Source organism: Saccopteryx leptura, chromosome 2, assembly GCF_036850995.1.
Source record: "Saccopteryx leptura isolate mSacLep1 chromosome 2, mSacLep1_pri_phased_curated, whole genome shotgun sequence".
In the NCBI taxonomy this organism is placed as follows: Eukaryota; Metazoa; Chordata; class Mammalia; order Chiroptera; family Emballonuridae; genus Saccopteryx; species Saccopteryx leptura.
This window is the reverse complement of record NC_089504.1, coordinates 131,357,801-131,374,383: the sequence shown is the minus strand read 5'-3', so window position 1 is coordinate 131,374,383 and position 16,583 is coordinate 131,357,801. Positions and strand designations below refer to the sequence as shown.

The 16,583-nt window shown below is 41.1% G+C and overlaps 1 protein-coding gene across 3 annotated transcripts in view; it reads right to left on the bottom strand.

Annotated features, from left to right (window-relative positions):
- LIMA1 (LIM domain and actin binding 1) overlaps nt 1–16,083 on the bottom strand; it is a 115,301-nt gene extending 99,218 nt beyond the window's left edge. The window contains exons 1-3 of one of the 3 annotated variants that reach the window (XM_066368770.1): nt 15,958–16,024; nt 4,883–4,920; nt 4,163–4,218 (exon numbers count right to left, since the gene is read on the bottom strand). In XM_066368770.1, coding sequence (XP_066224867.1) covers nt 4,163–4,181 — 19 coding nt within the window. In that variant the 5' untranslated portion in view covers nt 4,182–4,218; nt 4,883–4,920; nt 15,958–16,024. Of the gene's footprint in view, nt 1–4,162; nt 4,219–4,882; nt 4,921–15,957 lie in introns of those variants that run through there. The other 2 variants (XM_066368771.1, XM_066368772.1) reach the window with 2 other exon arrangements.
- Between the last annotated feature and the right edge of the window lie 500 nt (nt 16,084–16,583).

Here is a 16,583-nt window from a genome sequence, read left to right as displayed (position 1 = left end):
GAATTACTAAATCACACAGCCACAGAAATGATAAGATTCGGCTAATCTTAAATGATGCTATGGATCTTTTTTTTTAATGTTTATTTTATTGATTTTAGAGAGAGAGGAAGGGAGAGAAAGAGAGACAGGAACGTCAATCTGTTCTTGTAAGTGTCCTGACCAGGGGTTGAACCAGCAACCTCTGTGCTTCGTGATGATGCTCTAACCAACCAAGCTATCCAGCCAGGGCTGGATCTTATTTCTTTCTTTTTTTTTTTTTTTCTATTTTTCTGAAGCTGGAAACGGGGAGAGACAGTCAGACAGACTCCCGCATGCGCCCGACCGGAATCCACCCAGCACGCCCACCAGGGGGTGATGCTCTGCCCCTTCGGGGCGTCGCTCTGCCGCGACCAGAGCCACTCTAGCGCCTGGGGCAGAGGCCAAGGAGCCATCCCCAGCGCCCGGGCCATCTTTGCTCCAATGGAGCCTTGGCTGTGGGAGGGGAAGAGAGAGACAGAGAGGAAGGAGGGTGGGGTGGAGAAGCAAATGGGCGCTTCTCCTATGTGCCCTGGCCGGGAATCGAACCCGGGTCCCCCGCATGCCAGGCCGACACTCTACCGCTGAGCCAGCTGGCCAGGGCCTGGATCTTATTTCTTAATAAAAACTAGTTATAGCCTGACCAGGCGGTGGCACAGTGGATAGAGCGTCGGACCGAGATGTGGAAGGACCCAGGTTCGAGACCCCGAGGTCGCCAGCTTGAGTGAGGGCTCATCTCACCAGCTTGGACCCAAGGTCTCTGGCTTGAGCAAGGGGTTACTCAGTCTGCTGTGGCCCCACGGTCAAGGCACATATGAGAAAGCTATCAATGAACAACTAAGGTGTCACAATGAAAAACTGATGATTGATGCTTCTCATCTCTCTCTGTTCCTGTCTGTTTGTCCCTATCTATTCCTCTCTCTCTGTCTCTGTAAAATAATAATAATAATAATAATAATAATAAATAAGAACTGGTTATAAATATCAAAATTAGTATTTTAATTAAATTTTAATGTTTATTTTCTAAAAGTTAGATGAAATTATGGTGCTGTTTAAAAAAAGATATTGGGAGGAATTTATTGAGTACTGGTGCTTTAGTTCAGTGGTCCCCAACCCCCGGGGCCACGGACCGGTACCGGTCCGTGGGCCATTTGGTACCGATCCGCAGAGAAAGAATAAATAACTTACATTATTTTTGTTTTATTTATATTTAAGTCTGAACGATGTTTTATTTTTACAAAATGACCAGATTCCCTCTGTTACATCTGTCTAAGACTCACTCTTGACGCTTGTCTCGGTCACGTGATACATTTATCCGTCCCACCCTAAAGGCCAGTCTGTGAAAATATTTTCTGACATTAAATCGGTCAGTGGCCCAAAAAAGGTTGGGGACCACTGCTTTAGTTGGCATGAGAAAGTCAATCAATCTCTATTTGTCTTAGTTTCTTTATCTGAAAAACAGATAATTCACACAGAAAGGCTATGAGGATAAATGTAAATGTACTTTGAAAAACTGTAAATTGCTATAAAAATCATTCTTTTAAATAAAATTTCTGTTCAATTTCAAGAAATAAATGGAATTTAAAAATAAGGGTACCCAAGGAAGAGAAATAAGATATTAGCACTGATTAGTTACACTGTCTGGTTCAACTAGATGCTAACAAGAAATCCTTTGTTTAAAGGTATTGCTGAGCCTGACCTGTGGTGGCGCAGTGGATAAAGCATCAGCCTGGAATGCTGAGGTCACCAGTTCGAAACCCTGGGCTTGCCTGGTCAAGGCATCTATAGGAGTTGATGCTTTTTGTCCTCCCCATTTTTTCTCTCTCTATCTTCTCTCTAAAAATGAATAAAGTCTTAAAAAAAGAGCTGTTGATGAAAATCTTTCTAACCAATACACTGTCCTATTTCAGGGCTGTAGAAAATATACTTTCCTTGAAGATTCTCCACAGCTTTCTTATTTTTCTTCTAGAGAAGGAAAGCAGAAGAAAACTTCTGGTTGTGTGAGGATTCAGTTAGATTCTAGTTTTGCTAAACTTGCTTTTAAAAATGTAATGAGCCCTGGCTGGTTGGCTGAGCAGTAGAGCATCTGCCTAGCGTGTGGAAATCCTGGGTTTGATTTCTGGTCAGGGCACAAAGGAGAAGTGACCATCTGCTTCTCCACCCTTCCCCTCCCTCTTTTCTCTGTCTCTGTCTCTGTCTCTCTCTCTCTCTCTCCTCCCACAGCCATGGCTTGAATGGTTCAAGCACATTGGTCCTGGGTGCTGAGGATGGCTCCATGACCTTTCCTCAGGTGCTAAAATAGCTCGGTTGCTGAGCAATGGAGCAGCAGCCCCCGATGAGAAGAGTCCCCTGTAGGGGACTTTCTGGGTAGATCCTGGTCGGGGCACATGCAGGGGTCTGTCTCTTTGCCTCCTGCCTCTCATCTTCTCAATAAAAATAAAATAAAATAAAAATGCAATGAGCCCTGGTTGGATAGCTTGGTTGGTTAGCACATCATCTTGATGTACTAAGGTTGAGGGTTTGATCCCTGGTCAGGGAACATACAGGAACAGATTGATGTTTCTTTCTCTCTAAAATCAAGAAATAGCCCTGGCCAGATAGCTCAGTTGGTTAGAGCATCCTCCCAATGTGTGGAGGTTGCCTGGTTCAATTCCTGATCAGGGCACATACAGGAACAGATCAATATTCCTGTTTTTTTCTCTCTCTCCTTCCTCTCTCTCTAAAAATCATTAAATAAATATTTTTTTAAAATAAAATCAATAAATAAATTTTTAAAAAGTAAAAAAACAAAAATGTAATGAGTGTTAAAAGACTAGTAGTGGCTAGCAGTAATAACCCTGGAAGTAGATGCTGACAGGTAGTAAAATAGTGGCCTGGATCCTAGGAACACCTTGGAAAACCTGCACCCAGATTGAACTGAATCCTGTCTATCACAGTATCCAAACCTTTGTTCTGCTATCTTTAGAAGTCCTCAGAGACTGCAACCTGATTTGAACCCTGATGGAACTACTTCAGCTGTTGTCCATTAAAACAATAACAACAAAGATTTGGATTGGAAACCAAAATAAGAATTGTTAAAATGAAAAGTCTATCTTCTGCAACAACAAAAAAAATAAAGTTCCTAGGAGTAAATTTAACCAAGAAGGTAAAAGATGTATACTTGGAAAATTATAAAACATTGATAAAAGAAATCAAGGAAGACACAAACAAGTGGAAGCAAATACCGAGTTCACGCATAGGAAGAATAAACATCATTAAAATGTCTATATTACCCAAAGCAATCTATAAATTCAATGCAATTCTTATTAAAATACCAATGGCATACTTCAAAGAGATAGAGCAAATATTCCAAAAATTTTATATGGAACCAAAAAAGAACACAAATAGCCTCAGCAATCTTTAAAATGAAGAATAAAGTGGGAGGTATCACACTTCCTGATATCAAGTTATACTACAAGGCCATTGTACTCAAAACAGTTTGGTACTGGCATAAGAACAGGCATACAGATTAATGGAACAGAACAGAGAACCCAGAAATAAACCCACGCCTTTATGGTCATTTGATATTTGACAAAGGAGGTAACAGCATACAATGGAGTAAAGACAGTCTCTTTAATAAATGGTGTTGGGAAAATTGGACAGGTACATGCAAAAAATGAAACTAGACCACCAACTTACACCATTCACAAAAATAAACTCAAAATGGATAAAAGGCTTAAATGTAAGTCATGAAACCATAAACATCTTGGAAGAAAACATAGGCAGTCAACTCTCCGATATCTCTTGTAGCAATATTTTTGCTGATTTATCTCCATGGGCAAGAGAAATAAAGGACAGGATAAACAAATGGGACTATATCAAACTAAAAAGATTTTGCATAGCAAAAGACACCATTGACAAAATAAAAGACAACCCACACAATGAGAGAACATATTCGCCAATACATCTGATAAGTGGTTAATAACCAAAATTTGTAAATAACTTCTAAAACTCAACACCAGGAGGGTAAACAATCCAATTAAAAAATGGGCAAAAGAACTGAAGAGACACTTCTCCCAAGAGGCCAATAGGCATATGAAAAAATGTTCAACATCACTAATCATCAGAGAAATGCAAATTAAAACCACAATGAGATATCACCTCACACCTGTCAAAATGGCGCTCATCCTCTACTGCTGGTGGGAATGCAGTCTGGTGCAGCCACTGTGGAAAACAGTACAGTATGGAGATTCCTCAAAAAATTAAAAATGGAACTGCCTTTTGACGCAGCTATCCCACTTTTAGGAATATATCTTAAGAATACAAAATCACTGATTCAAGAGAAGATATGCACCCCCATGTTTATTTTTTATTTTTTGTATTTTTCGGAAGTGAAAAGCGGTGGGGGGGAGGCAGACAGACACCCGCATGCTCCTGACTGGAATCTACCTGGCATGCCCACCAGGAAGTGATGCTCGGCCCCTCTGGACCATTGCTCCACTGCAATTGGAGCCATTCTAGTGCCTGAGGCAGAGGCCACAAAGTCATCCTCAGCACCTGGGCCAACTCTGCGTCAATGGAGCCTTGGCTGCGGGAGGGGAAGAGAGAGACAGAGAGAAAGGAGAGGTGGAAGGGTGGAGAAGCAGATGGGCGCTTCTCCTGTGTGCCCTGGCCAGGAATGGAACCTGGGACTTCCACACACTGGGCTGACGCTCTACCGCTGAGCCAACTGGCCAGGGCTGCACCCCATGTTTGTTGTAATATTGTTTACAATAGCCAAGATCTGGAAACAGCCCAAGTATCCATCAGTGGACAAGTGGATTAAAAAGCTGTGGTACATATACACAATGGAATACTATGCAGCCATGAAAAAAGAAGCAAATCTTACCTTTAGCGATGGCATGGATGGTCCTGGAGATTATTATGCTAAGTGAAATAAACCAGGCAGAGAAAGACAAATGTCATATGATATCACTTATATGTGGAATCTAATGAACAAATTGAACTGAGGAATGGAATAGAGGCAGAAGCAGGGTCACAGGGAGCAGAGGGAGAACAGTCAGGGAAGGGAGATGAGGGGATAGGATCAGAGAAGGTGAAGGAATTAGTGAAATTATATATACATTACATAGAGATATAGATAACAGGACAGCAAATCCTAGAGGGAAGGAGGGGAAGGCGCCGGGGGGAGGGGGCAAAAGGAGGTATAAAAAGGGACACAGGGGTGGGGGGTAAGGGTGTTATATTCAGTGGAACACTTCAATCCATGTAAACACAATAAATTAAAATTAATAAAAATTTTAAAAGTCTATCTTCAAGGCTTATTGAATCATTCAACAAATATTTATTGAGCATTAACCATGTGTCAAGCAGTTCTCTATTTGCTAACTATAAAACCTTATAAAGGCCCTGGCCAGTTGGCTCAGCAGTAGAGCGTCGGCCTGGCGTGCGGGGGACCCGAGTTCAATTCCCGGCCAGGGCACATAGGAGAAGTGCCCATTTGCGTCTCCACCCCCCCCCCCCTCCTTCCTCTCTGTCTCTCTCTTCCCCTCCCACAGCCAAGGCTCCATTGGAGCAAAGATGGCCCGGGCGCTGGGGATGGCTCCTTGGCCTCTGCCCCAGGCGCTAGAGTGGCTCTGGTCGCGGCAGAGCGACCCCCCCCCCTGGAGGGGCAGAGCATCCCCCCTGGTGGGCAGAGCGTCGCCCATGGTGGGCGTGCCGGGTGGATTCCGGTCGGGCGCATGCGGGAGTCTGTCTGACTGTCTCTCCCCATTTCCAGCTTCAGAAAAATACAAACAAACAAACAAACAAAAACCTTATAAGTTACAGACAAGGGTTCTGCTCTCATGTAGCTTCCATTCTACTGTAGGAGCAGGGACAATTAAATACTGTGATTAATGCTGTGAAGGAAATACAAAAAGAGTAACTGGAGTGATGGTAGGAAAGGGGGCAGATGCTTTAGATAGTGGACAGGGAAGGCCTCTTTGAGTGAATGACATTTGAGCTGAAACCTGAATGATGGGGAGGAGATAGGAAGCCAGCCAGCTGGGTGAAGAGAAGAGATAGGGGAGATTTTCAGGCAGAGAAAATAGCAAATGCAAAGGCCCTGAGGCAAGAGAAATATGGCTAGGGAGTGAATAAGATATATGAGATGATGACAAAGATAAATAGCAGCCAAACAAATAGGTATTTATAAGCAATGGTAAAGATTTTAATGTTATTCTAAGTGTGCTATGAAGCCACCATTGTTATATAATAGTGTTTGCAAAATGAGTATTTCTTATCTTCTGAGTATTTAATTGCTCATTATATTAATGATAGCTATGAAATGAAGAAGCAAGGTTCTCACTTAGAAGGCTGATAGTCTTTTAAGGAAGCAATATTCACAAATAGTGACAGTATTGAGGTAAAAAAAAATAAGTAAAAATAAAGTGCTAAGTGAAGACTAAGGAGGGAGTCACTGATTTAAATAAGAGAAATTAGGAAAAGCATTCTTTTTATAAACTGGCATTTTATTTGTGCTCTTAAGGAAAAGGATTTCAGCAGGAGTGGGGGGAGAGGAGGAGCAAAAAGCTGTGGGAACTGCATTAGCAAAGGCACAGAGGCAGGAAAGGACAGGGTGGGTCCAGGAAACTGAGTCACTGTAAAACTACAGTGACAGGTGGGTGGGTAGTGATGTGTGAGATAAGCCTGGGAAAATAGGCTTGCAGAGTATGGGAGTGGGGGTCTTAAATGGCATGTACAGAAACTTAGGCCTAAATGACTTGGGCACTGGTTCCCTGTAAGTGTGTAAATGAATCTCTTGATGTGCTTACTAAAACTGCAGATTCCAAGGTCCTATCCCCCAGATATATTGATTTATGGATTTAGGTAGGACCTGGGAATCTACCTTTTTAACCAACATCCCAGGTGATTCTTTTTCTTTTTAAATTTTCTTATATTTATTGATTTTAGAGAGAGGAAAGGAGAGAGAGAGAAAAAAAAAACCCAAGAGTTCTACTTATTTATATATTCATTGGTTGATTTTTTTTGTGTGTGTAGGAGGGGAGAGACAGGAAAGGAAAAAGATGAGAAACATCAACTTGTAGTTGCATCACTTTAGTTGTTCATTGATTGTATCTCATATGTGCCTTGACTGGGTAGGGCTGGGGCTCCAGCAGAGCCAGTGATCCCTTGCTCAAGCCAGCAACCTTGGGCTCAACACAGCAACTTTGAACTTTAAGCCAGCAACCTTTGGGCTCAAGAGAGCAACCATGGGATCATGTTGATGATCCCATGCTCAAGCTGGTGACTCTGCGATCAAGCCAAATGATCCAGCACTCAAGCTGGGGACCTAGGGATTTTGAACCTGGGACTTCAATGTTCCAGGTCAATGCTCTATCCACTGTGCCACCACCTGTCAGTCCATTGGTTGAATTTTTTTTTAATTTCTTAATTCTTACAGAGATAGGAGAGAGAGAGAGAGGGGAGAGGGAGCAAGAAGTATCAACTCATAGTTGCTTCACTTTAGTTGTTCATTGATTGCCTATTTATGCCTTGACTGGGAAAGCCTACAGTTTTGAACCGGCAACCTCAGCATTCCAGGTTGATGCTTTATCCACTGCACCACCACAGGTCAGGGCATTGGTTGACTCATAGGTGCCCTGACTGGGGATTAAATCCACAGCCTTGTTGTATCAGGATTACACTATAATCAACTGAGCTATCTGGCCAAGGCCCACCCCAGGTGATTCTGAAACAGTTAATCAAGGGAACCATACTTTGGAAATCAGTGCTCTATTTTTTATTTATTTTTAATGAAAACTCTGGGCTGAAGGAAAAATGGAAGCCAACTTTAAGGATTGCTTGGGGACTCTAGCAAAAAAGGGAGATCTGAGTTAGAAGACTGATAAAAAGAGACATTACCACCACTGGGGTAGAACCAACAAATGTTGGTGATTAAATGTGGGAGGAGAGAGGACTGAAGTGTTCAACACAGTTCAAGCTTTCTCCTTTGGGAAACAAGGTGGATGCAGGTGCCAGATGTATAGGGACTACCCACATGGTCTACTAGGTAGTTAGAAATATGAATCTGAAGCTCAGAGATATGCAAAGGCACTAAACATATTGGTTTGGCATTCCAAAGTAAATTCAAGACACATTTAAAAATTAAATATAAAAAGTAAAGCCATAAAAATTAGAAGTAAATCGAAGTGAATACTTATCCATCTCTAGATGACAAAAGACTTTTAAGCATAAAAGCAAAAAAAGAAATCCCAAAGAAAAAGATCTATAGATAAGTAACAATATATCATGTATAAAATTAAAAGGCAATAACTGATTAAATATTTGATCAAAGGAAAAAGAATTTACTTATTTATTTATTTATTTATTTTTTAGTGAGAGGAGGGGAGGCAGAGAGACAGATTCCTATATGTGCCCTGACCGGGATCCACCTGGCAAGCCCCTATTATGTGATGCTCTGCCCTGCTGGGCCAGAGCTCTGTTGTTCAGCAACAAAGTTATTTCGAGGCCTGAGGCAGAGGCCATGGAGCCATCCTCAGAGCCTGGAGCCAACTTTGCTTGAAACATTCAAGCCATGGCTGCAGGAGGAGAAGAGAGAGAGAGAAAGAGAGAGAGAGAGAAGGGGGAAGGGGGAAGGGGGAAGAAGCAGATGGTTGCTTCTTCTGTGTGCCCTAGCCAGGAATCGAACCTGGGACTTCCACATGCTGGGCTGATGCTCTACTGCTGAGCCAACCAGCCAGTGCCCAAAGGACAAAGGATTGATATTCTTAAAATAAAGAGCTTACACAAATCACAAATAAAAACACTAAGGATAGTTTTGGTATGAAATAGTGAAAGCTGTTAAATAACTTGACTCGGCAATTTAAACCTCCTATCATCAGATTTGCTTTATAATCTGACTGGTGGTGATGCAATGAATAGAACATCAACTCTTGAGGCTGAGGGCTTCTGTTCAAAACCCAAGGCCACCAGCAGGAGTGTAAGTTCATCAGCTTGTGCACAGGCTTGTCAACTTGAGTAAGGGATCTCCAGCTTGAGCACGGATCATCAACCTGATCCCAAGGTTGCTGGCTTGAAGTACAGGTCACTGGCTTGAGCCCAAGGTCACTGGCTCCACTTGAGCCCAACCCCCAACCCCCAACCCCCAACCCCATCAAGGCAGGTATGAGAACTAATCAATAAACAACTAAAGTAAAGCTCTGAGTTGATGCTCCTTACCTCTTTTCTCCCACCCACTCTCTCCCTTCCTCTCTCTCTCTCTCTCTAAAAAGAAAGACTTGCTTTACATTTACTAGAGATGACAGTACTTTGCAGCATAGATCAGCAGGGTTTTTCAGACTTACTTTACCACGTTGCCAAGTGTCAATCTGTGGGAGTGCCTAAAAAATACCAATCTTTGCAACTTCTATTGTGTGAGGGCATAAATACATTAAATTGCCACCAGGCTCCATTAAGCCTTACTAGCCCTGAGAAATTGCCTTTATTGCACCTAGTCTTTCCTCAGGCTCTGTATATCTAAAATGGGTGAAGGGTCAGGAACGGGAGAAAAAATAGTTTTAGAGTGTATAGTGAGTGAGCAGTGATCAAAAGTCATCCTTTCAGCGCAGCGGTTGTGTGGACTTCGGGTTCAAGAGCCCAACCTTCTTATTTTACAGATGAAGCTCAGATAGGATGAATGACTTACCCACGATAACCTAAGTGGCTGGTTTTCAACACCAAGTGGGGAATCCTCCTGACTCTCAAGCCAGCACCCTTTCGTTCCACATTGCTGCTTTCTGTCACAAGCTCTGCCTTCTCATAACGATGGGCATTTAAAACACCAAAATTTAAACTTCTTGTATACTTTCTCTTTTGTCACTCCACTTATTCAATTTGGCCTAATAAAAACCTATATGCCCTCCCCCAAATAAATGAAAGAAGCCGACAGAAAAACAACATAATTAAAATGTTAAGCCCCCCCCCCGCAATGGAAAAGGATTAAACAAATTACAATTCACAGAAAAAGAAATTGAAATGAATATATGAAGTATTCACTCTCATTAATAATTAAATACAAATTAAATTACCCTTGCTTATCAAATTAATAAAGATTAAAAATAATATTCAATGTTACAAAGAATGTACTAAGAAGGGCACTCACAATCACTGCAGGTGAGAATGTTAATTAGTCTAGTCTTTATGAAAAGCAATTTGACAGCAAGTTTAGTATTTTTCAATATTCATGCCCTTTGACCCAATAGTTCACCTTCTGGGAATCTAACCTAAGAAAATAGTAAGTGATTTGTAGAAAGATTTATGCATAAACTTATTCTCAATTTTTTCACTTATTAATAATGTAACAATCAAAACACCCAAACCCACAGTTAAATTACGCAACATCAATACAGTGTGGTATTAAATATCCACTAAAATTGTTTTCAAATTATTTTGATGCCATGAAAAATTATGACATAATATAAAGTTTTAAAAAGTAGATACAAAATTATATCTACTGTAATAGTATGAGTCCAATTAGCTGTGTGTTTGTGAGCATGTGTATATCAAAGGAAAAAAAAGTCTGAAATGAAATACACCAAATTACAGTTCTCTCTGGAACAGATTATGAAATATTTTATATGCTTTCTAATTTTCCCCAGGTTTTCTATAATTAGTACGTGTACTTCTTTTTATTTTCTTTTGTGCCAGCATTGGGGATTGAACCTGCAACCTTGGTGCATCAGGATGACATTACAACTAATGGAGTCACCCAGCCAAGGCCAGCATATGTACTTCTTATTTTCTAAATGTGTATGTATATTTGTATATGTGAGAATAAAACAAGAGTTACATATATAAAATAAAAAAAAGTCTTTTAAAAAGATATTTTGCAAGTCACTGACATGGAGGTATTAAAGCAGACCAAATTGCACATTTAAGATGCTGGACAGGGCCATAGCAAACACCTACATTTAAGAGACAAAAAGACTGAGAGTTAGTGAAGGAGCATGGGAGGAAGGGGTTTGATTACAAGATGGAGGACCAGTACAATCATATCAAGAAACCCAAATTAAAGAAAGAACCCGATAAGTTGTCCCCTTGATCAAATGTTGCCAAGTGGTTAGGAGTAGGATGGTGACAAGGCCAATATAGGGAAATCACTGGGCACTATGCATAGACAGTCAGATATCCTCTAGTATTAAAGGTGGAAGCCAAATATGAGCAAATGTTACCTCTTCAGTAAAACTGACTATGAGGAAAAGAAGTCCTAGGCCATTTGCTTGCTTTTAATTTATGGAAGAAAATAAATTATAGAAATCTAAACCCAAGTAAAAGCATATCAGGATTACTGACCTATGGGTAATGAAACATTGGCAATACTTTGGCATGCAAGAAAAAACCTGTTTGAGGAATTGGAAGGTTTTCCAAATAGTAAGCTCTGTTATAGGACATATAAAGGAAAAAAAAAACACAGCTCCATACTTATCAGAAGTAAAAAAAAGTTGCATTTTTTTTTCTAATATGAAAGTTCTTACTTTCAGAGTAACATTATAAAGAAATTCTTTGTAAGAAAGAAAAAAGAATGTAAATTTTCATGGTTTCATGTTAACTTCTTATGACTGGACATGTGAAGTCTCTAGAAACATCTTCAAGTTGAAAGAAATCAATTGATATGCTGAAAAATGAATTGCCTGTTGGGTCAAACCTTGCCCTTTTCATGAAAAGAGGTCTGCATTAGCACAATAACATGACTGAGTCTCACCGACTTTGCATCTAGCCACAGAATAAACATATCAGTGTGGTCCTACCAAGAATACCATTTACCATAGAATCTCAATTCCACAACCACTAAGTAGAAACTACTCAATTTACAACCACTCATTTGTTACTAAAGAACCTTGAGAGTCTGTGTTAAGTAATTTAACATCACCTGGAGATAACTGTACACAATCCAAAATAAAGTACTTAAACTTCCTATAAAAAATATAGTGAAAGACCACAGCAACCTTAAAAAACAAACAAACAAACAAACAAAAATTCCCAACAGTCTTTTCTTATGGAAATTCCTGACTTCAGAACCAAGTTACCACCTGATCAGGCGGTGGCGCAGTGGATAGAGCATCGGACTGGGATGCCGAGGACCCAGGTTTGAGACCCTGAGGTCACCAGCTTGAGCGAGAGCTCATCTGGCTTGAGCAAAAAAAAAAAAAAAAAGCTCCCAAGGTCGCTGGCTCGAGCAAGGGGTTATTCAGTCTGCTGAAGGCCCACGGTCAAGGCACCTATGAGAAAGCAATCAGTGAACAACTAAGGTGTCACAGTGAAAAACTGATGATTGATGCTTCTCATCTATCTCTGTTCCTGTCTGTCTGTCCCTATCTATCCCTCTCTCTGAAAAAAAAAAAAAAAGAACCAAGTTACCCACTTTTCTATTCACAAAAAGAGTACAATTCCAATCTAAAGGAAAGTCATCTGTTTTTGAGTGCATGAGTAAGAACGCCTGAAAAGTAGTTTCATGGTCAACATAAATAATGACAAATTCTACCATGCCTTTTATGGCAAACATGTCCAATGATCTCCCACACTGTCAACATTCTTTTTTGTCTGTCTTTGAAGAACCTTTGTACCTGAAAACATTGTAAGAAAACAATGTAGTCATTGTAGGTACCCAAATTACATGCAAATAGACCTACTGCCTTTCCAAAAATTCCTGATGGAGACCACTTTCCTAGACTGTAAACAGAAAAGAAGGAAGTAGGCAATGTTAAAGAAACATGTTCAACAAGTACTGACTCAAATTACTAAACGAAACAACTAACTCACGATCTCTATTTTAAAAATGAAAAACATATTCATAGAGAAGGGACCATGTCAGGTTCTCTGTATACTAGAATCTGGCACACAGTAGTAGGCAATTAATAAAAAGTCTGCAGTTATATAAAGAGCATTCAAGACTACTACAGACTTCAGAGCATCAAAACACTATAAATAATCTTCAAACATTTCTGGCTATTTCCTTTTCCATTCATCTACCCACCCTATCCCCTCCTCCAAAGAAAAAAATATATAGAAAAAGATATTTTGAGGACACTTTAGCAAGAAAAAGTTATCCTCTGTTACCAATATGTGCTGTTAATACAATTGTTTTCACTTCTGAAGCTTTCTCTTCTTAGAATTATTAGAAGATTGAAATCTCGCCCACCTTTAGCCAGAGTCTGGAACAAAGTTTGAATGTACCAAGTTAAACAAAGGAACACAATGGAGCAATTTTTACCAAAAGGCACTGCTTTCTTACTGTTGCCAGTACTCTATTCTCTTCCCAGTAGCTCAACAGTTCAGGGATTACTGATAACAAAATTTCCAGACCTATTATAGAACAATGAAAATAGCCTTACCAACTATTTACTGAACTGCTACGGAATTAAAAACAGAACCTAATCCCATCTTCAAAAGGTCGTGATGCTGACACAATACTAGATAAGAAATATGAATGATACAAATTCATGAGTTGAATAGAACTTTATTACTCAAAGGTTTTTACTATTGCAGTTGTTTACTTTGTTTTGTTAAGGAAAACTAGAATTTAAAATAAAATTATCTGTGCTCCCACAGCACTCAGGTATAGCACTGACCTCACTAATACTGTAAATTGTATCCACTGAACTGTCCAACACCTTTGATTTCAAGCTTTTTTATAGTAGGGACATTTGGAACTTTGAATCCACAGTAGAAATGACAAAACAAGAGGCACTCAAAAAAATGTATCCAAAAAAAGAAAATGCTTCTAAAGTATGTATTGCCATGTTATGAGTTTTTCTTTTTCTTTTCTTTAGTGTGAGAGACAGAGAGTAGAGAGAGAGACAGAGAGAGGGACATATAGGGACAAACAGACCGGAAAGGAGAGAGATGAGAAGCATCAACTCTTCGCTGTGGCACCTTAGTTGTTCATTGATTGCTTTCTCATATGTGCCTTGATTGGGGGGCTACAGCCTGAGCCAGTGACCTCTTAAGACAGCAACCTTGGGCTTCAAGCCAGTGAACTTTTTGGGCTAACACCAGTGACCATGGGGTCATGTCTATGATCCCACACTCAAGTCAGTGAGTTGAGTTGGCCGCGCTCAAGCCAGCAACCTCAGGGTTTTGAACCTGGATCCTCTGAATCCCAGTCCGATGCTCTATCCCCTGCACCACAGCCTGGTTAGGTTCTTTTTTCTTTTTAAAAAATTTTATTTAGAAAATTAAATTTAGCAGGGTGACACTGATCAGTAAGAATACATAGGTTTCAGGTAGACATTTCTATAGCATTTGAACTGTTGACTATGTTGTATACCCATCACCCAAAGTCAAATCATTTTCTGTCACCTTATTTTTGTCCCTCTTTACATCCTCCCCCTCCCCAACATCCTTCTCCCCCACTGTCCCCTCCCCCTGGTAACCACTTCACTTTTGTCTATGTCCATGAGTCTCAGTTTCATATCCCACCTACGTGTGAAATCATACAGTTCTTAACTTTTCTGATTTACTTATTTCACTCAGTATAATGTTCTTGTGTTTTTCTATTGATGCAAAATAAAGAAATATATATGCATGCACACTTTCTTTTCTTTAAAACCTTCTCTCCTGCTAACTCTATACCTTCTTGAAGGTCCACCTAAAACAAGATCATCCTTCAGCCAGGCTATAACTCCACAGAAACTTAGAAATGTTTGTTGAGGGTCATCATTTTTTGTGCCTATATCAGACCTCAGAAGAAAGTGTTATTTCATGGTTCCTAAAGTATTTATCATTAGTGAATAGTATTAGTAAGTATGCAGATAGAAAGTATTTCATTTAACCACCTAAATTGAGAGCAATCTCTTTCTCTCTCCAGAGCACACCTTCGCCTTTCTTCTCCCCCACCCCCAGATGCTCCCAGACTTGTTACCTTTACCTTTTTCCTACCTAAGCTCCAAGGGCCCTCCTTTTGCCTCTGTGACTTGTTTCCTGAGCCCATTTTCTCTACCATTCACTTCTACCCCTGTGACTTTCTAAATAAACGTTCTCTTATATGAAAGAGAGAGAGAGAGCAAAAGAATGACTCTAATGCAAAAGACCTCTACCCTAAAGAGGCATTATCTTAAAGGCTGATAACTTCCTAAGTACCCTGACTAACTTAGAAAGTCAAGTTCATAGAACCATCTTGATTAAGCAGGCTTTTGAAAGCTGAAATTAAGTGAAAGACAATAGTACTTCAAATATCTCTCACCAGGATCAGCTACACTCCTTGTTGAAAGCACCAGAAGGAGGCAAGGATGGGAGCCAGATGGTTGGCTCCTAGCACCTACAACTTCGAGTTTAGTAAGTGTAGCCAGAGGTGTACAATTACCTATAATATTAGCACCTACATAAGTTGGTGACAGGTGCCAGCAATACATACATGATAGCGACTCCAAGATGATACATCCAGTTGCAAGGACTGCTATATTCTCAACATACCTCAAAAGGATATAGGTGTCTTTAACATAGTGCAACTGGAAGAATGGAAGGGCAGAAAAATCGAAGAGGGAGGGAATGGCTGAAAACGAAGAAGGGAAAAGAGCAGTTGAATATCATAATACTATTTCCCTGGGAGATTATTTTGAATTTAGATGAACTTCCACCTTCCTCTACCAAACCAAAAACCAACCAAACAAACAAAAAAACCCCAAAACAAACAAAAAAACATAGTTAAAAAGGAGTGTTCCTGACTGAAGAAAAAGGAATTCCTATGAGCCTTCAGGCAACAAAGTCTCAGCCCTTTGTAATTACTTCCAACCACAGATCAGTACCAAAAGTGAGGAAAGAGCAGAGGATCAGCAGTTGCTCCGCTCCTTCTTTTGAGGGTGAGGGGTTCACACTCTGTATTACCCTCGTCCCAGAAGTCGCGGGAGAAAGAAGGTGTGGAGGAAAGCCGAGGTCTCCGCGCACCCTCCGACTGTGGATGTTGTGGAGAGAGAAGGCCCTTACCTGGCTAAAAGCGGTCTTTTCTCTGCACTGCTACCAGCCCTGCCACGGGTCCCAGGCGCTCTGTCTTGCGCACCTGTCGCGACCTAGCCGCAGCACCTACACCTCCTGCGGCCCCGCCCAGGTCCGGTTCAGAGCCCCGCCCTGAACCCTCCCCACCGCCGCGGGGGCGCGCACGCCAGCCCGCCTCTCTTGCGGCCTCGGTTAGAGCGTGCGCGCTGCCGGCTGCGTTCCCTGCTTTCGCGGTTGGTCCTGTCGCTCCCGGGGCGGTGTTCGCCTTGTGAGAGGCGGGGTTCCTTTTCTGAGGCTGGGTCTGACCTTCTGTGCTGCTCACGGAGGAGTCCGCGTATCTTAACCGCCTTGGGCTTTGTGCTTCTCCACTTTGACCTTAATCAACTCTCTGATTCAGAGTTACGGCAGTTTGACTCAGGAGAGACTGGGGGTTTATCCTAGGCTCAACTCTAGGCCAGTCCCCAGCCAGATTCCTGGTGATTTCGGGGTAAGTTCTTTGCAGGGAGGATATTTTAGAGAAAGCCGTGTTGTATAGTGGAAAGAGCTATAAATTAAACCTGCCTTCGACCGCTTGATGTTCATCAAGAGGCTTCTCCTCACTAGAATTTCCTCACATT